This window comes from Pituophis catenifer, unplaced genomic scaffold, assembly GCF_029215685.1.
Source record: "Pituophis catenifer annectens isolate HBS135680 unplaced genomic scaffold, rPitCat1.0.hap2 SCAF_2, whole genome shotgun sequence".
Taxonomy (NCBI): Eukaryota; Metazoa; Chordata; class Lepidosauria; order Squamata; family Colubridae; genus Pituophis; species Pituophis catenifer.
The window spans coordinates 180,393,067-180,416,676 of NW_027256882.1; the positions used below are offsets into that span (position 1 = coordinate 180,393,067).

The following is a 23,610-nucleotide window of genomic DNA, read 5'->3' on the forward strand; positions in this document are numbered from 1 at the left end:
CCCACATGTACATGCAGCAAATAAAGACTCCTGGGACATTTTTATTACCAAGAGTATAACTTACTGAGCCAACATGGATCTAGAAGTAGCAAAGACAATACTAACATTTTATGCACAAACAGCATAGTTAAATGTTCCCCTTTATTCCATCCAATCAGTATAGTCAGTTCAGTTCAGTTTGTTTGGCTAATGGACTCTCCACCTAGTAGACTTTCTCAGCAGATGACCTTGGTTCTCAGGCTCCAAGTCAGTGCTCTTTGCATTCCTTCCTCCTCCCCCCCATTATGCCTCCCCTGCATTCCAATCTATTCCCTCCCCTCATTCTTCTTGTTTAGTTGAAAGCAGGGTTTGCAAAGTGAGCCAAATCTCAACCATGACAGCAGCTATCTGCCAGACTCACTGTAAATCCTAAAAAGCAGATGTGGGTCAGTTTCTAGAAAAACAGCTCATTAGTCTTATGGGAAGCTACCCCCCTCCCAGAAAAATTAAATATTTTGAGAAATATTTAAAAAGGCAGGATAAAATATTTCCCCTAAAAGAGAAATAAAAATCTTAAGAGAGACAGAAACTCAGAGCCCCAGCTCCCTCCCCACCACCCAGGAGATATTTTGTACCCATTGAGAAAGATTGGGCCAGCCTATCTACAAAACAAAAGAGCTTCAGCTCCAGGGTGATGGGATTAAGACATGACCCTTTAGGACATAATAAGATTAACCCACTACCATCTAGCAGCAGAGCTCACCACATTGCATAATCTCCTAAAGACATTGCATCACCCTCCAAACTTCAACCAAACTTAGCTCAGACAACCTATAGAGCCAGCTATGACCCCTACAACAACTAATAGAATACATGTTCTTGCACAGGAACAGGAAGTTCAAGTGCAAAGCCCAAGAGAAGGTATAAAAGCCACCTACTCGCAACTCCATGTGGTCAGCTGCACCAGAACCACAACCCATGTGGTCCTGTTCATCAATAAATGAACCCTCTTTCCAATCAGCCTCCAGCCTCCATTTTGTCTCCAGTGCCTTTCTCCCGGCTTGGAACTGAACTAGGTATTTCTTCCAACAATTTGGCACCCCAGATGGGACTCCAAGCTAACCTGACCAATGGGTACCCCTGGCCTGGGTAAGCCTCCCTTGCCAGCATAGACCCATTCTGTCTGTGGGTGGATTTTTTCCAGACCATGGCCATTTGGAACTAAGGTTGTAAAGGGATTTTGAGTTTTGAGCTTCAAGGCTGCTTGGAAAGAAGGTGAGCATCTCCAAATTGTAACTTTTAAAGCCCAGAAGAGCTGAGAAATGTGTGTATGCTTGTATGTGTGAGTGAGATTAAGACATGACCCTTCTCCCAATCACTGGATTGGGAGAAGGGTGATCACTGGATCACAGCTGGATTCTGCTCCCAATCACAGCTGGATTCTGCTCCCTCTGTGCCTTTCCTAACTGCAGAAAGATCTGTTCTACCAATAGAGTATAGAATAGAATTATTTTATTTTATTTAGAGTCTAGAAAGCATGGGGGATTTGCCAGAGCACAGGACCTTCTGTTAGGGAAAAAGGGAGAGAGTATGTGAAAAGGGAATGGGAAAGTGAATGAGAGAGTTAAACATGTCAGCCTGCTAGGAAGTCATTAAACTTAGCCCATTCCAAGGAGGTGTCCTTACTTTGCCAGGGAAGGCAGAGTCCTCCTGGATCTTAGTAGATTACTAAGATTAAATGTTAGATTAAATGTTTCTAGATTACTTCAGTATGGATCTTCTGGATCTTAGACAAAAACACCACCTTCAAAGGAAACCTAAAGAAAAAGCCTTTCTGGAAAGAATAGACCTTCAGGATTACACATTTTCTTCTCTTAAAAAAAAACACAGAAAGATTTTTTTAAAAAAAGATCATTCATATAATCCTCAAGAGTTTCCCCCTTTTATAGCTTGCAATTAGTCAGGGTGACATCTTCTTTGACGTCTCCATTCCCTTCCTAATTTGTGATTACATTCCACTGGACCATCTATCAATGTGTTTCTTAAATCTTTTCTGAACTTTCTAAGCTTGATTTCTCAATATCACCAGTGCCAACACTCACAAGACACACATTCTTCCATTCCCCACTCTCTGGAAATATCTTGAATAAATGACAAATCTCAGGAATGGTTTTGTTTATAGTATTATTCATCACATAATCACAGTGGGACCCCAGGGGAGTGAAGAATAGAGGCAGAAAAAGAGTTTACCTGGAGAGCCTGGTGTGTAGATGCCTTTATCTGTCTGGATGAACACAAAGCCACTCTGGTAAGAAAGGAGAACCAGCTTTTCCAAACTCACTTGAGGACCAGTTACTTGCACAACCACATACTTATTTTGCCTGGAGTCCTTACTCAGTTCTCTTGCAGGAATCTGGATGAGAAGATGAGTAGAGCAGAGGCTTCAAACGTAATCATGACTAAAGGCCACCTGAGGCCTCATTCCTTAGCCCTAGGCAACAACACTAAAACATTGGTCCAAAAATTTCTACTGGGTCAAAAATGAAAACAAAGTGGATCACAGAATGACAAACATAGGCTTATCTTTAAAATGTGTTGCTTACTTCTACTAAGACAGTTTTTGATCTTTCCTGGCAGAAGGCAGTGGAAAGACCATGTAGTGTCCAGTTAAAGCAGCCCAGTCAATGAAACTAATGCAGAACATATCCCTGAGATCTTGCCTTGCCACATCTTGCTACATTGTGTTACAAGCCACATCTGTCCACTGCAGTACACCCACAAACCCCACATTGTTCTCTCTGGCCTTTTCCCTCCTAATTTACACAACTGTCTTGGTTCGGCCATCTCACTTCCTGAAGGATCATAAATCCAAACACATCGAATCTTTTTCGTTGGACAATTATTCGATTTTCCAAATACACGCACATCAGAAGTGGTATTCAGCAGATTCTGACCAGTTCTGGAGAACCAGTAGCAGAAATTTTGAGTAGTTCAGAGAACCGGTAAATGCCACCTCTGACTGGCCCCGCCCCCATCTATTCTCTGCCTCCCGAGTCCCAGCTGAGTGGGAGGAAATCGAGATTTTGCAGTAACCTTCCCCTGGAGTGGGGAGGGAATGGAGATTTTACAGTATCCTTCCCCTGCCATGCCCACAAAGCCATGCCACACCCACCAAGTCATACCCACAGAACCAGTAGTAAAAATTTTGAATCCCAATACTGAGACACACACACACACACACTTACCAAGATGAACTATTATATTCCATTAATATATTTCAATAATATATCTCCTTATTATAATAATTGTATAATATCTAAAGTTTACATGAAAACAGCTTACAATAACCAGCCAAAATCATTTAGCCTACAAAATCCACCATAAAATCCAAACAGAGAGACTTTGACATGCATAGACCACTCTTTATTTTATGGTTTGTTATTTTTAATGCATAAGAGCTATTGCAAACAGGAAAAAAAAGAATGATCTTATGGGACCCACAGACTGAGAAATTGCCCCAGAGCTAGGGAATCAAATTAATTATTCCTGGTCTTTACTGGCAGGTAAACAATGCCCCCTGAAATTATACAAAGGTTAGAATCTATGACTTTTAGAGTATCCCCAAATCCCCAACTTGCACAGGCTGGCACAGTCTGCAGTTTAATGCCTGCAGATGGCACCCAGTTGGCAAAAGCTTCTCTGAACCTTGCAGGGCTTATTTAGTGAGAGTTTGTCTAAGATTTATTTCATTAAATATTATTACATCTTTAACAAAAAGCAATCAAAATAAGTTAAAGCATGCTCATTCAGAAAGAAAATGAAAATATACACTAATCTTATTTAACTAGTCAGTCAAATCAAATCAGATTTATTTAAATATAGTCATTAACCAGCACGATAAAAACATAGCAGCAATGACCAAATAATGTATATGAAAAGCAGTGTATCACTCACATAAAACTAAAAGTTAATACAAAAATGGGAAAAAAGGAAATTGCAGCAGATGTAATAAAACCAGATAAAAGAAAAAAGAAAGGTTTGTAATTTCATCACTGCAAGGTTAGGACATTTAATATGCCTATTCATGGAAATCACTGCATATAGAAATGTAGCAATTGTGTTAGTATGATTATGGTCCAATTTGCAGAACTTTTCTCAGTTTTCTGAGAAAAGATATCAGCAGTTGTTTGACATTCTTTGGGCTCAATTAGTTAGCAGACTCAGACCTGTGATTGATTTTTGGTTTTGATACTGATTTTGATCTAAATATTTATTATATTTTACTTGTTTGTGTGAAATGCTGCAGAGAATCTTTCAGTAATTGTGGCAGTAAGAACTGTAAAATAAATACACATGCATCCCAAAATTCCATTTTGCTTTCCTCCTTAGAATTATATGGTCAATTTCTCTCAATATCTGACGATCTAATCATGTTTGATTAAGGTGCATAGGACTTCCCCTCAAGCCAGACTGGACAGAGTTTTAGCTTGTTTTTTTTTTTTTTTTTACAGGGATACAAGAGACCCATGATGGAGAACCTATGGCACGCATGCTGGAAGTGGTATGCAGAGACATCTCTCTGGGCACACCAGCTGTCGTCTGTTTCTCTTCCACCAGCTGGACTTCGGGATTGGGGAAGTGCCGGAAACCCGAATAGCAGCTTCCCGGCATGCACATGCTGGTTTTCGGCGCTCCTGTTTTGACACTCGGTGCTAAAAAGATCCGCCAACACTGCAATAGACTCTACTGCAACCATCACCATACACCCACCTTTATAGTTGGAGTGACAAGCATGCCTCCCGTTGGATTCACAATCATATCTACTCTGGTTTGGAACAAGGCTCTCTGCTTCCCTGGAAAATCAAGAACCCAGATGTCAAGCTGTTTTGGAGTATTGTCTCCATGGGCCTCCACCAAAATTTGCTCTTCTGTGTCTGTTCGCAGAACACCAGGGGTGATGAGGGTGTAGCTGCAGAAGAAGGAAAGAACATCTCCTGAGTTAGTTTGCTTAGGAAAAGTGAGGCATTTGATGAGGCATCTCCATTATCTCTTCTTTTAGAAAAGTGAAGAAATAAATGGTTAGAGATGTGACCCAGAAAGCTTTCAAATACAGTTGAAAAATGAGTAAATCTATTGTATCTTTATATCACCTAGAAGATATTTGGGATGCTGGCTTTTTTTAGTTATAAAATGAGACTGACCATTACTGTACAGTAACCTGTGTGGTATTGTAATGTAATCAACACATTATAATGAACAATGCAGTGCCCCCTTGCAGCATAAAGGACAATCTTTTTTATGAAAGAACAAAGTTTGACCTCTGATTTGAAAAATAGAATTGTGTCTTTATCCAAGATCAGGCAGTCCCCAGCCTGCATGCAGTCCTCCAGTAACCTCATCTGCAGATCCAGGCACCTGAAACTACATTGCTGAAATTTGGCTGCAAAATGGCTAGATTTTGACTAAGTGAGATCAACCTGTTTTTTGGAGTTAGTGATTCCCATCTTTAACCTCCAACCCTTGCCTAAGATGAGGTGGAAATTTACACTGTTTTAAGAGCTGGTTTGTAGTTTTCTGCGCCTGGGATGCTGCACACAGAGAGGTTGCTTGGGTTTGCAGTTCATTCTTCCACAGAGAGCCCTATCAATCAGAATAGAGATGGAAGGAACCTTGGAGATCTTCTAGGCCAATCACAGGCTCAAGCAGGAGACCCTATATCATTCCAGACAAGTGACTGTCCAGTCTCTTCTTAAAAACCTCCAGTGATGAAGTAACCACAACTTCTGGAAGCAAACTGTTCCAATGGTTAATTGTTTTCACTATTAGGAAGTTTCTCCTTCATTCCAGGTTGCTTTTCTTCTTGATTAGTTTCCAACCATTATTTCTTGTCCTGCCCTCCATTTGGAAAATAAGTTGATCCCCTCCTCTTTGTGGCAATATCTCAGATACTGGAATACTGCTATCATATCCCCCCTAGTCCTTCTTTTCTCTAGACCAGGGGTGTCAAACTCACATTGTCACAGCGGCATCACGTGATGTATCTGGACTTTCCCTCCCTTCGCTAAACCAATCGTGGGTATGGCCAGCATGTGATGCATCTGGCCCACAGGCCAGGAGTTTGACAGCCCTGTTCTGGACTAGCCAAACCCAAATCCTGCAACTGTTCTTCATATGTTTTCTTCATATGTTTTTGGCTGTTGCACACAGAGGGCTTACTTGGGTTTACAGTTCACTCTTCCTCAGAGAGCCCTACATCAGGTTCATCATCATTACATTTATATCCTGCCTTTGTTTTGTACAACTCAAAGGAGCAGCATATATAAGTTTGCTGCCTCCTATTTTTCCCACAAAACCCACTCTGTGAGATGAGTTGGGCTGAGAAAGGGACTGGCCCAGAGTTACCTGCCTAAGGAAGCGCTAGAACTCATAGTCTCCTGATTTCCAGGCCGGCACTTTAATCACCAAGCAAACTGGCTAAACTGATGTTAAAGCAGCACCTACCCACTTGATCCAGCATTTTCCAAGGGCAGCTTTTCGTTCTAAAAAAATGGTATAGTCTGTCAGCCCCAAGTAAAGGCTGCATGAAAAGAAGGTATTGTGATACCATTTTGTAATACTGGAATGTCAACAATTGAAGGCCTTTACAGAACGTGCAGGGAAAGAAATGGTAGGTTTTGTTACTAACAGCACAGGCATATTTATTACAAAAACAAAAGTAAAGCAATGGAGAAAACAAAAACATTTTTAGATGTTTTAGATGAACACATTATCTTGTGTGAATGGGAGATTAAGGCTGTGTAAATAAAATCACTCTAATATTATACATTGCTAATAAATGCCTTATTATCATATCTTGATATCTTTAGTCACATTTTATTGGTTCTGGCTCTGTTTGCATTTAAACAGAGCAATTTGAAACTGAGGCCTGCTGGAGTTTCCTCCTTGCAATCTGATTAAGTGTGCAGTTTCACATAAATTGTCTACAGTGTAATTTAATTGGCTTCTCAGAGCTATCTGATTACTTTTGCAAACTATAGGGTATATGGAGATTGGAGTAACAAATAGCTCTTGCAGGAATGTATCCCCACATAGACATAATAGATAATAAAGATTGCACTTGCACTATGATATCAGAGTGCATGAATCAAATGATCGTCAGAATTGGATGTTGCCTTATTTAGATGATGCCCAGGTGTAGGAAAGTCAGGTGATGGAAAGGTATTGAGCAGAGGCGCAAAAGAGGCAGAATAGTAATCCGCAATGGCACAGCCAATTTCAAGCTGGAGTTCATTTCTGAGAAAAAAATATTGTGCCCATGTGCCAGGAAGTGGCATTAGAAACTCATGCATGACTCCTGCTATTAAAATTCTCCAGTGCTTGGGGAGGTTAATGCAAGCAACATTAGAAATTGCATTTATTTATGTATTTCTTTATCAATCCTTTCAAATCCATGTAAATTATTGCCATCTAAGGGCCCCATTCCAGAAGCCCTGAAAGAAACGACTGTTTTCACTTTCCTTCTGAACGATAGGTGTTTTAATTGAGTTGAGTTGAGTTGAGTTGAGTTGAGTTGAGTTGAATACTTTATTGGCCAAGTGTGATTAGACAGACACACAAGGAATTTGTCTCTAGTACTGAAATACTCATTGTACTTGCAAGGCAACAGAGAAAAAAAAACCAATTATCTGGAGATCAACCTGCTCTAAAGTGAAGAAACTACTACTGAAAAGGCCATGTTAAGGGGGGACTTTCTGGTGAAATGTGGGCAACTAGAGCACCCCTACCTGGCTAGACAATGGTGGTGAACCTTTTGTGGTTGCCATGTCAAAAATTCAGGAAATTGGACTCTTCTTACATCTCTCTTTCTCTCTCACACGCACACACACATGCATGTCCCCAACTAAAAACACATTCTTTATGTACACATTTCTTTTTTAAAAAATACAGTGCAATCATGTGTGTGATCCCCAGGATCTGCCTCGTGCCACTTACCTTCAGGTGGGCTTCTCTTTCTTTTGACAGACCCCTGTGGCCTACCTGAGGCTGCTCCAGGTTGCCTGAGGCCTTCGTTCTTGAGGCAGCCTCAGAGAAAGCTCTTCCGCAGCCCCCACAAAACCCTGTGAAAGCTCATCCTTTTGCCCTGTGATTTTTGAGGCTTCGGAGGCTGTATGAGAACATGGTCTTCTTGCATGGAGAGACAGAGACTTCCTCACACAAGAACTGGCCTCTGAAAACTACTTTGAAGAAATAATTGCTGGGTGTTGGTGAAGGCTGGCGTGTGACCCAAAAATGTTGTGCTGTGTCCCTTTTACATGTGTGTCATAGATTCATGCCCACAGTATAGTTAAAATATATGAAAGTTTATATGAAATACACTTCTGTGTATTTATAATTCAACCATCTCACCTAAAAGGGATATGTTAAAATATTAAATAGCCCTAATGTTTTACTAGCTAGTCTTAAATAGCCAGGTCAAGTGATGGATTCTTGACAAGGAAACACATTACCTTCTCCTTTACAGCTGAGGGTACCATCCATCCCTCAAGGATGAATGTGCCACCTCCTGTATCCAGCTACCTTTTCCTCTCTAGCTGTACGTATCAGCCAGGAGGGCCCAGATCTACTTTATAGATGACTGAGCTCATTCCACAGATGACCATGTCTACTTCAGTGCCACAGGCCTGGACAAATCCCAGATGATCTAGCAGGATGTTACTTCTCATGTATATGAGAAGACCTTGCCCATCCAGCATCCAACTTAGAGCAGATATGAGCAAGTTTATTTATAAAGTCCTGGCCAGCAGGATCTCCCAGGCCCACTGTACTAAAAAAGTACAAAACACTTTAAATAACACCACCGATCGTCACTAGGATAGCGACGATCAAGATGAATATCCTACCTAAATTATTATACTTATTTCAGACAATTCCCATATCATTAGATAAGAAGTTTTTCGGAGAACTTAACAAAATTACTACAAAATGTGTTTGGTCAGGAAAGAAGGCAAGGATAAAACTACTCTCTCTCCAAGATAGTAGAAGTAGAGGTGGCTGTAGACTCCCACCGTGAGAATTTTACCACAAGGCAGCAACTCTGGTTTGGATAAGGGATTGGGTTAATTTAAACAATAGAAGAATCTTAACACTGGAAGGACACGATCTGCAAAAGGAGTGGCATTCCTTTATGTGAGATAAAGGGAATAGGACACACTCATATCCTTATAGACACAAAATAAGAGATGCATTGTTACGAATTTGGGAGGATATAAGGAGGAGGATATATTGGAGGAGATGGCAAGACATGATGAGATTGTGAACCAGAACCTTGAAAAATTTAGACAGGAAATTAAAGAGTTGGTTCAACAAAAGTATGATAACCTGAAGCAACATATGAAAAGTTTCTTAGAAATAATTATAAAGATGGATAAAGATATCAATTTAGAAATAGAGTCTAAAATGAAGGAAGTTGATTATAAGATTCATAATTTGGATAATAAAATACAAAGAATTGAAAATGATTTAACAATGATTCAAGAAAAAAGCTCAGAAGTAGAGTCTAAAATAAAGGAAGCTGACTACAAGACTTACAATGCAGATAATATAAAACAAAGGATTGAAAATGAAGTCACAATGATGCAATTCAGATTCATGGAATTTGCGGTCAGAATTAGGGGAATACAGGAAAATAAAAGAGAAGATTTGAGAAAGATGTCTGCTGAAGTTCTGGCTGTGATTTTAAAGGTTAGTCCTGAAGAGGTATCCTGTAAGATTGATAAGGCCTACAGAGCAAATTCTTGGGTGGCAAAGCAAAGGCAGTTGCCTAGAGATGTGGTGATTTACTTTACTGATAAAGGAATAAGAAATGATATTGTGCAAAAGTCTTTTAACTCCACTCTTGAAATGAATGGAAGGAAGATTTGGATATATAAAGAGCTGCCGTCCAAGATGTTAAAAGATAGAAAGGATTTTGGATTTTTGGTGACTGAGCTAAAGAAACAAAACATCCCATTTAGGTAGGATGCTCCAGTTGGTATAATATTGAGATATCAAGGAGAAAGATATCAATTAAATACTGTTGAAAAAGTGGAAGAATTTTACTACAAGGTTTTTAAAATGGATTCAACATCTCCATGTATGCCATCAGTGTTAGGAACACACAAGGGGAATAAAGAAAAGCAAAATCAACAAGAGATTGAAACCCAGGCTAAGCAGATGGAGATGGAGGTAATGGAAAAGCAACAAGTTACAGAGGCCCTTTTGGACGAGCCGCTTTTGGATTTTCCTTCAGAGGTTATAGTTGGATTACCTATAAATACAAGAGAGGCGGCTTCAGATCTTAATGTGATGTCTTATCAAGTTACAGACCAGCATGGAAATCAATCAGCTGATATACAAGTCCTAGAAAGGCAACCAGGATGGAGATCTAAACCACAAAAAGTTAAGAAAAGAAGAAGCAGGTTCTACAAAACTAAAAAATGTTAGACTAAACAACAGTCTAATGCCAGTTACTTAAGAGACGATTAAATATAATAAGCGGGATTTATAGACAGCTGATACATGAAAATATAGCTGAGGCAAAGTATTGGTTTATACTATTTTGAGAAGAATAACAGATCTCTGCAGTGCTGTGCTTTTGGGATGTGGAAGATGGCCTCTAATTGAGTGGATTGGAACTTTCTATTTTGGACTCTTTGACAAATGGATTACGTATATGTTGAGCTATAAGGCAAGAGAACTATGGGATTGGGGCATGCAGAAGATCTGGTTGTTACCCTAACACGGTGGTTGGCATTAATAATCTAGATGAAAGACACTACAGAAGATACTATATGGAATATAAATATAAAGTCACTCGGGTGGTTTTTTATATACGAAAACACTTATTATTGATGGGGGCAGATGGTAATGGAAGATACTGAATATACTGTTGGAACTAGAACTTGATGTTACCCTAACATGGGCGATGGAATTAATAATCCAGTTGAAAGACATTACAGAAGATATCATATGGATTACAAGCTTAAAGTCATTTGAGGATTTTATTTACATATGGAAATATTTTTTAGTGGTGTGGGCAGAAGAACAAAGATATTAAAAATATTATGTATGGTAGACCTGTAGGAAAGTGGGTGGAGATAGGTTAGTTTACTGATTGTTTAGCTTAGGAAAAGGGATGGAATGTCCAGATATTAATATACGTAAAATATTTGAATTAAGAGATATATGTATGGGGGAGGAGGAAATGGGTAGATTATGAGTTGAAATTGCCAAATTAGGATTTATTATATAATTTTACAGCTGAATGTTGCTCTGAAATGTATAGTATAGGGGGGATATAATAATATTGTTAGAAAGAAATGGTCAGCATATGGGGGGTGGAGTAAAAGGATGGTAAAGTATTATATAATCTGTTATTAATCTGGGTTTTATTTTGGAGAAGCCACAGGGGGAGGGGAGGGGGAGGGGGGTTAGGGAGGAGGGGGGGAAAAGGGGGAAAAATCTGTATTTGAAAAACTTTTTCAATTAAAAAAAAATTAGATACTGAATGTATATAATGTATATATTGTATGGAATGTTGATCCAAAGTATATGAAAATGACACAGTCTGTTAATTATGTTTTAGAGTTGTGTAAAGGAAAATTGTAATAAAAATTATTTCAATAAATAAATAAATAAATAACACCACTGATCAGCACTGCATAGAGTGCTGAGAAATATCAATGCCTAAACTTATTTCCATATAAATTTCCTTGGATTAACAAAAGTGTTCCTCACCTTGATCCAAGAATTGAAACGTAGATAAGGGTTCATAGCAGGGGTGAAATCCAAATTTTTTCCCTACTGGTTCTCCAGAACCTGTCAGAACCTGCTGGATTTCACCCCTGGTTCATGGTGATAATTGTCAATAATTAATTAAGTTAATTGTGATAGCGTATATATGCTTTTACAAACACTGTCTTCTTGTCAAGATCAGAAAAGCACCAGGTCCAGACGAAGTAAATCCTTCCTGCTTGAAAGCCTGGGCTGAACAACTTCAACTTCAGCCCCCATTTTCACCCACATCTCTAATAAATCATTAGAGATATGTTATGTCCTTTCTTGCTTCAAATCTTCTACTACCTTCCCAGTTCCCAACCCCCAATCAAGGAGCTGAAAGAGTACAGACTGGTTCCTCTGACATCTGTAGTTATTAAGACTTTTGAGAAGCTAGTGCTGGCCCATCTGAAAATCATCACAAATCCACTGTTACACTCCTTGCAGTTTGCCAACTGAGCAAATAGATTGGCAGATGATGGTATCAACATGGCACTGCACTACATTTGGCAACAGCTTGAATCTCCAGGGATCTATGCAAGAGTCCTTTTTGTAAACTTCAGCTCAGCATTCAATACCACCATTCCAGAAATTCTTCTCTCTCGACTTATTCAGTTAACAGTGCTATCCATACTTGTAGGTGGATTATTAGGTTTTTGACAAATAGGAAGCAACAGGCAAAGCTAGGGAAAATCACACTGAATATCCAGCAATAAGCACAGATGCCCCTGGGGGCTATGCTCTCTCCATTGCTCTTCTCTCTATATACCAATGATTGCATCTTTAGGGATCCCTCTGTTAAAGTACAGATAGTCCTTGACTTACAACCACAATTGAGCCCAAAATTTCTGTTGCTGAGCGAGACATTTGTTAAATGAATTTTGCCCCATTTTATGACCCTTCTTGCCACAGTAACTGCAGTTACTAAGTTAGTAACATGGTTGTTAAGTGAATTTGGCTTTCCCATTGACTTTGCTTGCCAGAAGGCCACAAAAAGTGACCACATGAGCCAGGAACACTGCAACTGTCATAAATATGAGTCAGTTGCCAAGCATCTGAATTTTGATCATGTGACCCTGCAGATGCTACAATGATTGTAAGTGTGAACTTACATAGGTAACTTTTTTCAGTGTTGTTGAACTGTCACAAAACTAACTGGCTACCAGGTAGGTGAGTGAGTCTTCGAGTTCTCGATTACTTGCTATTTGTTGTTGTTCCAGCATTTCTACTTTCTTGACTGTCTGTTCCATTTTGATTTCTGTCTTTTGAATCCTTTGTTCGTTTTTGGCAATGTTTTGCTGGATCTTTTCTATCTTGTCATCCATTTTCTTTATGTTATCGTTTATCTCTCCCACATTGGATTTCAGATCATCGTGATTTCTTTTTGTCTCCTCATGGTTATTAGCAATTGTTTCCTGGGTCTTATTCATCAATTCCTGTATCATTGCCAAAATTGACTGAATATTTTGCATGCTGGAAATAGAGCCCATCTTCTCTTTTTCTGTTCCAAGCATGGTTTCTATAGACCTCTGTTGGGCAGGGGATGCTGTAGGGGAGGCTTGGTTTGAAATTATTTTCTTATTCGCTTTGGTTATGGTGGTTGTTCCGGTACTTGTCATCTTAACTCTTTTTTGTAGGTTCTCCCAAAATTTCATGCACTGGACTATTCTTATTTGTGTTTCAATATCATTATTTATGATAGTATTTTATCAGTAATAGTGTCTAAGGTCTATGGTCTATATGGTGTAGGTCTTCAAAATAAAATTATTGGATTATGAATTACTTCTATAAATATCCTTAACACTTTAGTAATTAATAATTAATTAGATATATAGATATATATTCAGGTAAGGGAGAGGAAAAATAGGATGAAGGAAGTACACGTCCAATTTACAAAGAAAACGATAAAAGAGGAGTTATACAGAAAAATGAGAGAAGACGCGATTTTCTACAAAGGGAAAGAAATAATAACACTGAAACAAATTCCGAGACATGTAAGGGACCAGAGGAAAAACTACAGCTTCCTCACAACACAACTAAATAAACACAAAGTGATGTTCCGTTGGCTGCTACCAGAGGGCATCTTAATCTCGTAGCAGGACAAGAAATTTAAGATAGATAGTCTGGAAGGAGCCCAGGAATTTTTTGACCAACACTTCGTCCTGGAGGAAGATCAAGAATCCAGAGAGGAATCGGAGAATAAGAGCCAAGAGGAACAACCTACAGAAGAAACAGAAGAGGAACAAGAGGAGAAGAGAAGACTGGAGAGAGAAAGAATGGAGAAAGAAGGGAAAAACGCAAAGAATAACAAGAAACACAAGGAAACCAAAGACAACAAATAAATAGGAAGAAAAATGGAACAGGAAATAAAAATGATTTCAATTAATATAAATGGGTTAAATGCCCCAACTAAAAGAACCCAGACATTTACCAAATTACAAAAATTGGAGATGGATATAATAAACTTACAGGAAGTCCATATCAAAAAACAACACCAACAGATATCAGAAAATACAAGATTAGGAAACCTTTACACCTCACTAGCAGAACAAAAGAAAAGAGGCATTGCAGTTTACATTAGGAAATACCTAAAATCAAAACAGGTATATGCAGACGAGGAGGGAAGAGTTTTAATGATCGAATTACAAATGGAATTAAAAACAATATTATTGATTTCGATTTACGCGCCAAATGAGAATCAACGTGCTTTCTTCAAAAACATACACAACAAAGTAAAAGATCTGGACTACGAAAACATTTGCATGATAGGTGATTTCAATGCAATTTCAGACACGGAAAAAGACTATTGGAGTACCAGGAAAAATAAAATTAGGAAAAAGACCCTTCCAGATACCTTTAGGGAAATGGCGCAATAACTATGCCTCCAGGATGCTTGGAGGGAAATAAATAAAGAAAAAAAACAGTATACCTTTTACTCCAATCCACACTCATCCTGGTCCAGAATAGATATGGCCTGGATGACAATGGATCTTAGGAAAGACTTAGAAGAAATAGAAATAATGACAAATATTTGGGCAGACCACAGTCCCGTAAAAATAATTTGGAAAGGCTATCGGAAGAAGAAGAGATGGATGATGAACACTGAGATTTTGAAAGATAAAGACTATGTACAAATGATAGAAAAAGAAATGAAAATATTTTTTGAAATCAACATTAAAGAGCAAACCTCCCTCCAGAACTTATGGGACACAGCAAAAGCCTATATAAGAGGCCTGACAATAGCATATTTGGCAAAGAAAAACAAGGAAAAACAACAGAAGAAAGAAAATTTATTGAAAGATCTTAAAAAATATGAATCTGAGCTACAGAATGAACCTCAAAACAAAACGATCAAAGAAAAAATAAACTTGACAAAACACAAAATAAATTTGATCACACAAACAGAAATAGCCAGGAAAATCGAATCAATAAAACAAAACCATTTCAAACACGCGAACAAGACAGGACGATGGCTGGCGTACAAATTGAAGAAAGAAAAAGAGAGAAGGACAATATATCAATTACAGGACGACACAGGAGAGATATATTATAGGCATAAGGATAAAAAGAACATAGCCAAAACATTTTTCCAAAAATTGTATGAACAGGAAGAGTCCTCAGAAGAGGACATCAAACAATATTTAAATGAAGCTGACATCAAAGAACTAGAAGAAACACATAGGGACCTATTGGACAGGCCAATCACGATGACAGAACTAACAGAGGCGAGGAAAAAAAAAAAAAAAAACCCCAGGATCGGACGGTATACCTGCAGAGTTTTACAAATCTTGTCAACACGTAATAGATGAAATTTTACTTGGAGTCCTGAATGAAGCTACAATTCCTAACTCCTGGACAGAGGCTATTATTACACTGATATCAAAAGAACAGACAGACCATATACATATTAAAAATTACAGACCGATATCACTTTTAAATGTGGACTAAAAATTATTTACATTGATTATTACAGAACGACTTAAGAAAATAATTAATGAATACATTCACTCCTATCAAAATGGCTTTATCCCAAAGAGACAGATAAAAAACAATATGAGATTAATAATGGACGTATTAGAATATTATGAAATAAATTCAGATAAACAAGCGGCCCTAATCTTTTTAGACGCACAGAAGGCATTCGACAACCTAAATTGGAAATTTCTTGTACTGCAATTGGAAGCTATGAAATTTGGCAACAAATTCATAAATATGATAAAGAAAATTTACTCCTCCCAAACGGCAAAAATAACAATAAATGGCGACTTGACGGAACAATTTCCGATATCAAAAGGAGTGAGACAGGGGTGTCCTCTGTCCCCTCTGTTATTCATATTAGCCTTAGAAACTCTCTTAAAGGAGAACAGAAGAGATAAAGAAATAAAAGGTCTGAAAATCAAAGGGGAGGAATACAAACTCCAAGCTTTCGCCGATGACATGGTATTCATCATAAAACAACCGATAACAACTGGCACTAAATTATTAGATAAAATAGAAAAATACGGGAGTGTAGCCGGACTCAAAATCAATAAACAAAAAACAAAGATACTAACGAAAAACCAACAAGAAAAAGAATTAGAAGACCAATTAGATATAGAAATGACAAAGAGGGTAAAATACTTAGGAATATGGCTTACCAATAAAAGCTCATCAATTAGAGAGGATAATTATGATAAATTGGCAAGACAAATTAAAAAAGATTTAGAAATTTGGAAAAAACTATAACTATCTCTTTTGGGAAAAGTCGCCTCAATTAAAATGAATGTTCTACCTAGAATTTTATACTTATTCCAAGTGATTCCAATGAAACCGGGGAATAATTTCTTTAAGGATTTTAATAAATTAATAGCAGACTACATATGGCAAGGGAAGAAAGCAAGAATTAAAACAAAACACCTACAAGATACAAGAGAAAGAGGAGGACTGGCACTACTGGACTGGGAAACATATTATAAAGCATCAGCACTAATTTGGATCAAGGAATGGATGGAACTTAAAAATAAAAGATTATTGACTTTGGAAGGATTCGACCTACAATGAGGATGGCACGCATTTCTGTGGGAGGGCACCGATAAACAGCATGGATATTTTCAGTGGCCCCTGGCATGGAATGACCCCTTCTACTTGGACTGCCTTGGCTCCGAAAATGGAACCTGCGCATAAATTGGAGGATGGGCGTGTTGCGCATCCACTCTAGCCAGCAAGGGAAGAGAGGGGGAACCCCTATTGCGTGGCCAAAGCAGTGAGTGAGTTGGCAGCGACCGCAACATTACACATTGTGGGGAAGGTAAAAATCCCAAAAGAGTACTGGGACCTCTGGGAGGTGTTTAGTGAGAAGGCGTCAGATGTGCTGCCCCCCACATCGGCCTACCGACTGTAATATAGGAATCCTTCCAGGGGTGAAACTCCCTAAACTAAAAATCTACCCAATGATCCCCTGGGAGCTGGGGGAGCTACAAGACTTTATTGATAAAAACCTAAAATGCGGCTTCATCCAACCAGCTAGGCTGCGAGTATCCGCCCTGGTGCTATTCTGGGAGAAGAAAGATGGGTCTCTTCGTCTGTGCATTGACTATAAGAATTTAAATGCTATTTGTGTGGAAAATGCCTACCCCCTACCCCTCATGAAAGACATGCTAGCCCACCTGGCCAAGGGGAAGATTTTTTCTAAATTGGATTTACAGGAGGCTTATTATAGAGTTCGGATTAAAGAATGTGACAAATGGAAAACAGCTTTCAATTGCCCACTGGGATGTTTCCAGTTTAGGGTGCTCCCTTTCGGATTACAAGGGCCCCGCAGTATTCATGCAACTGATCAATGAAGTGCTGCATGAGCACCTTTACAAGGGGGTCTTGGTTTACCTGAATGACATTCTTATTTACACAGAGACCATAGACGAACACGTAAAGCTGGTGAGAGCTGTCCTGAAAAAACTTAGAGCTGCTGAACTGTATACTAAGTTGTCAAAATGTGAATTCCACCAGACTAAAATTGACTATTTGGGGTACCGCATCTTGCATGAGGGGATAGAAATGGACCCGGAAAAAGTTCGGGCAGTCCTGGAATGGCCGCTGCCACGTACCCGCAAACAACTACAAAGCTTCCTGGGATTTGCTAACTTCTATAGACAGTTCATCCCCTCGTTCGCAAAGATTGCCTTACTGATTACTAACCTCCTGAAAACAAAGGGAGAGGCGAAGCCAAAACCTTCCCGGCCTCTCAAGTGGACTATGAAATGCCAGGCGGCCTTTGAAAAACTGAAACGACTGTTTGCCGCCAAACCGGTCTTTAAACACCCTGACATGGAGGACCCATTTGTCGTCCAGGCTGACGCCAGCGATGTGGCCATTGGGGCAGTGTTACTTCAAGCCAATGCCGAGGGAAGTTTACAACCCTGTGCCTATACCTCTCGGAAACTATCTGAAACCGAGAGGAGATGGGCTATCTGGGAGAAGGAGGCTTTTGCTGTTCGCTGGGCGTTGCTAACATGGAGGCACTTCCTGGAAGGGGCGAAGCACCCTTTTGTGGTGTGGACTGATCAAAAAAACTTAGAGGCCCTAAAAACGCCCTGGAAGTTGTCACCTAAGCAAGTCCGCTGGGCCCAACACTTTAACCGCTTTAATTTCTCTCTGCGCTACCTTCCTGGGGGAAAGAAATTTATGGCAGATGCTCTTTCAAGACTACCTCAATACAATAGTGCTCAGGCGGAAGTGATTCATCCGGTTGTCCCCTTGAAACATCTGGCTGCTCCAGTAGTTACCAGAGCCCAGGCGGTTTATCCCCACAATAAAGCTCAGAGTTTCTTGGTGATCCCCCATCCACATCTCAATTGGTTCGGTTACAAAATGGGCTGGGCTCCCCACCCCAGCTACTGACCCGTCTAGCTGACAGAATGTGATGGGCCTTTTCATCGTTCTTAGTCTTAGACCCATCTTTTCCACAATCTCAGGGCTGATGACAGACCTTGTGCACCCCGAATCTAGGAGGGCTAGCATCTTCCCGTGGGCCCTGGTAGATGGTACTTTTAGTTCCATCGGGATGCTCATGGGTCCCTCACTCTGACTTACCATGAGGTCCTCGTCGGAATCAGTTTCGGTGTCGCTGTCACTGGTGGGGGTCGGAGTTCCCAGCTCTCCCTGGTTCGGAGGAGCGAACTCAATGACTTCCACCCCTTTTAGGGCGGTCTTGCAGGGTTTGGCAGGAGGTTTGTTCCCTCCACCAGGGGTCACCTTGGGTCCAGGCTTAAAGAAACAATCAGCCGCTCAGTGCTCCTCCTTTCCACATCTGAAGCACGCAGTGGACTTTGATTTGGAGCCCGCGAGTCCCTGGACAGCCTTTGGAGCCCCCTTGTGGGGTGAGGAGGGTGGCTTGTTCCAGGTGCAGCCATCCACTCAACTGCCATCCCCTCCAGGGCCTTGGTAACGCATCTCACGCGTGTGGCATCTGAGGTGAAATCCTCCTCCCCATTCTTGCATGTTGTTCCACACTTGGGTTAAGAAGAACCCCAGTCCTTTTGGATCTTCCCCATATTTTAGTGGTAGCAAGGGGATTTTGGGCTTTTTCCGCCCCCGTGGCAATGCCTGTCTAGCAGGGGGGCCCTGGATCGCAGCCACTGCTTGAGTTCCAGAGGCCTGAACTGCCTCTTTCCAGGCTTTGGATCTCTCTTCCAAGCTGAAGTCTCAATTTCATCCCCGGGACGATCAGCCTCCCCACTGGCAGGCAATCCATGGGCAGGCTTTCCATACCTTTCACAGGCTCTTCGACTCTCACAAGCCTCTCTCAGTAGTTGTAGAGCCTGGGTCAGCAGGAGGTCTTCTTTCTGCTCTTCCTGCCAGGCAGCATCTGCGTGTCGGCGTCTGTTAGTTGTTATTCCTGGGGGGGGTTTCTCCTCCAGCTCTGGCAACCTCCCCATGCCCAGCGACCATTTGGCTCTCACTGGCTTTTCCTCAAACTGTAAATCAGCCATCCACTCCAAAGCTTCCCAGCTGGGGCGTGACTGGGAGGTAGTGGATCCAGCAGCCCCCATGTCCTCCTGGTCACTGTCTTGGTCAGACATTCTTTGCTCAGTCCCCACAGTAGCTTTTCCTGGATGGCTGTTAATTTCAGACCTTGCTTAATGTCAGGTATGCCTCCTTTTAGTACTCAAGAAAGAAAACCTCCGACTCCATTTTTATAGCGAAAAGAACTTTTACTGGGTATGAACTGAATGCAACCAAAGAAAAACAAGGTCTGAGGCAATAGGCGCAAAAATTACATATAGAAAGCATCCCCAAAACCCTCCCCCCCAAGGGTCCAGTCAGGATTATCCAATCCACATCCCCCCAAAGTGTCATGTGGGGTGCAGCTTCAGATGGCTCCATCCTTCTGGTATGTCAGGACGGTTGACCTTGACTGGTTATCTGCACGCCTTCCAGCTAAAGAGAAAGCGCTGAGGAAAACTTTCTCCAATTCACTCCCTGTTATGAGACATCTCCACCAGCTCACTTCCCCCCTCCCAAATACCCAGACAGTTCCCCCCTCACCCCATTACAATGGCAGCCGAAGCAAGCAAGCAATATAAAGGCGGAGGCTGACACTTAGGAAGTTCATATTGCACCAGAGGAATTGTTGAGTCTGTCATCTGTACTTTTACAAACAAATTGAAGCAACTTTCAGTATGGCTGAGCTTCACATATTACATCAAACCCAGAGGCTACCGCTGCCCCTAATTAAGGAAGCACAACCTATCAGCGCCAAAACTCATTGTGTTTACCAATTTGTTTGTAATTGTGGAGACAATTACATTGGCAGAACTGATAGGTGTTTAGCTTTCAGAATAATAGAGCATCTTTCGAAATGAGTGCAGATAGTCTTGAGTAATCCAACAACAACAGCAAATCATGGCCATAAAATGCCTTCTTCGGCCATTTCAAGACACTTACTAGCTACAGGCCACCAGGTGGATCCATACTCTGTGTTTAAAGTTCTACTGTGCCACAGGAACTCTAGTTTCCTGTGGTTTGCTGAGGTGCCATTAACCATTTGAAGCCTCCCTTGTGCATGCAGAAATAGCTTTATGTCAATCTACGCCTCCCATGGGCATAAGGCTTGTCATTGGTTGCTTTCCTGCATACCTTATAGGTTTAATTAGTGCTCTTGCTAGATGTTATATTTGAGGCTGAGTTTAACTGTGTTATTGTAATGTAGATACTGATGAGTCTATACGAAATGCTTACATCTACCTCTGTTCGTCTTTTGGCTGTATTGTTTAAATTATTAAAAGGGATTAATTGTTTTAACAAATTAATTATTCATTAATGGTCACATTTTGAAGGGAAAGATGGGAGGGCTTGTCGAAAATCACAAACCTGACTGTTTACAATACCACTTGACCACATACCCCCAACACAAATCCTACCTTTCCAATTGCTTTCCTAAGGGGAAAAGGAAGTCACCCCTAAGGTAAAGGGCTTAAACATTGGCTTCTGGACCAGAATTACACATTTACTTTTCTTTCTGCAATAAGAGTTGTTATATGTATACTGACAAATCACCTTCTCTGCCTCCTTCTTCTCCTGTCTTTTGCTTTTTCAGTACCTGATACTCCATACTGGGACCAGAGAAATACAGTATAGTCAGCCTCATGGCTGCTATCACTCATATGTCATTTAGTTACACATACTGTATGCCTGCTGCAAAGTCATATCTGGTTTTCCAGTATAGGTACGCACAACAAAATAGATATTTTCTTAAAACAAGCAGGTAGACCAGTCTCTGTGTCACTTGGCCATAATGGGAAAAGGTTACTTGAAGACATCAGAAACAAAGAATGTGGGATGGCTGTTTTCTAGATGTTCAATTTTATTGTTTTCTGGAAGTTGTTGATGCTTCAGAAATAGTATGCTTAGCAATGGCAATAATTTAGATGGCCCCCAGCCATAACTGAGAACAAGAGGTCTTTATATTTGTCCAGAAAATCTTCACTCCAAGGACAATGCCTCAGCTTAGAACTTCAGGGCCTGTCAGTTCCCCTTATTGATGATTATAATACTTTTACTCCTGTCATGGGATATTTTGACTTTTTAAGAAAGTATTTGGAGACACCTGCAAGTAAATTCAGTACTCTATAAAGCACCATAACTTTGGACATGATAGTTCTGCTTAGCACAGATTGTCAAGTCCACAAGTGTTTGCGACACCTGTAAGCAAATTCATTACCCTGCAAAGGACCACAAGGCTTTCCCAGCACTGCTTTACTTTCCCTGCTGAAATATATGTGATACTTACAGACTTCCATGGGAAGACCCTGGAAAACAAATCAATAGAGCAGCCACCAGACAAAGAGCCATCCCCTCCATGATAGTCCAGGGGGGCAAGAGAAATGCTGAGAACTCCAGTATTTATCCAGAGAGCCTGCTCGAATCCCCTTTGCAATTGCTGAATGTTTAATCAGTACACAAAGGGGAGGAGGAGCTTGAATAACTAGGACATTTCAGAGGAAATTAACAAAAACTCACATTGGATTATTTGTCTTCTCACTTTGGTTTCAATGCAATGGCTAAATAGCAGTTTATATGCAATTTAGTTTTGATATTCTGCTATTACATCTGCAAATATGAGCCTGGTTTAGCTCAGCAGCTAAAAAAGCATAGTGATTAACACCAGCTGTCTGCAAGTACTGTAAGTTCGAATCTCACCAGGCTCAAGGTTGACTCAGCCTTCCATCCTTTCTAAGGTAGGTAAATTGAGGACCCAGTTTGTGGGGGCAATAAGCTGACTTTGTATAAATATACAAAAATATGAAGGCTATTGCTTAATGCATTGTAAGCCGCCCTGAGTCTCCGGAGAAGGGCGGCATATAAATCATTTTTTTAAAAAAAAATTCCTTTATCTTGTGATCTGGAATTCACAAACTCACTTTGCCCCTCTCCTTCATAAACATATTTGGAAGGGGTTTTAAAGTAGCCCAATTTTGGGGTACAACTTCTTATCCCAATGTCTGTTCCTAAACATATCACAGTAATTGTATTAAGGCACTACTGTTGTTTCCACCGGTTTTCAGAGCAGGAAATCACATATATTTGGAAGTGATCTAACTTGGGAAGCTGGTGATATGGGATTCTGATGATGATTTTTGATGTGATTCTAATCATATGTTAGAATATGTTAGAAATTATTTTTGTTTATATATAAAGAGCCTGGAGTGTTTCATGAAGCAGACAATGCTAAGTGAAAAAACATATGAATGAATGAATGAATGAATGAATGAATGAATGAATGAATGAATGAATGAATATAAGCAAGCAAGCAATAAAAGAATCTACTTCACTACACAGTACCTTTTTACCCCTTTTATGGCTAGCAATACCTTGGATGTGTGTTCTTCTGACAGGGCACCACACAAAGAAGAATGATAATGATGATGATGATGATGATGTTATCCTATCTGTTGTGTCCGACTCTTGGCAATTCTATAGGCCAGGTCTCTCCACATCTTCCGATCTTGTACTACTTCTTTGAGTTGTTCTATGCTGTAGCTGGTGTCAGCTTTGATGGTGTCCAGCCACCATGTTCTTTGGCAGCCTGGTTTCCTTTTACCGCTAACTTTTCTGAAAACATAATTGCTTTCTCCAATAAATTCCTCCATGCAACATGACCAAAATAAGTGAGACGTTGTTTTGTGGTTTTCCTTTGCAGTGACATGCCTGGTGGTATGCTCTCCAGTACTTGCTTGTTGGTCACCTTTGCTGTCTAAGGAATATGCAGGAGCCTTCTCCAGCACCTCAGTTCAAATGAGTTGATTTTCTACCTGTCTGTTGTGGCCCCGTCCTCTGAGC

At 40.3% G+C, this 23,610-nt stretch overlaps 1 protein-coding gene across 1 annotated transcript in view; it reads right to left on the reverse strand.

The window, feature by feature from the left end:
• The window catches only part of LOC139312978 (A.superbus venom factor 1-like), a 104,197-nt gene extending 82,064 nt beyond the window's left edge, over positions 1–22,133 (reverse strand). The window contains exons 1-3 of the mRNA XM_070938224.1: positions 22,061–22,133; positions 4,750–4,948; positions 2,230–2,392 (exon numbers count right to left, since the gene is read on the reverse strand). Coding sequence (XP_070794325.1) covers positions 2,230–2,392; positions 4,750–4,948; positions 22,061–22,131 — 433 coding nt within the window. The 5' untranslated portion in view covers positions 22,132–22,133. The remainder of the gene's footprint in view (positions 1–2,229; positions 2,393–4,749; positions 4,949–22,060) is intronic.
• Between the last annotated feature and the right edge of the window lie 1,477 nt (positions 22,134–23,610).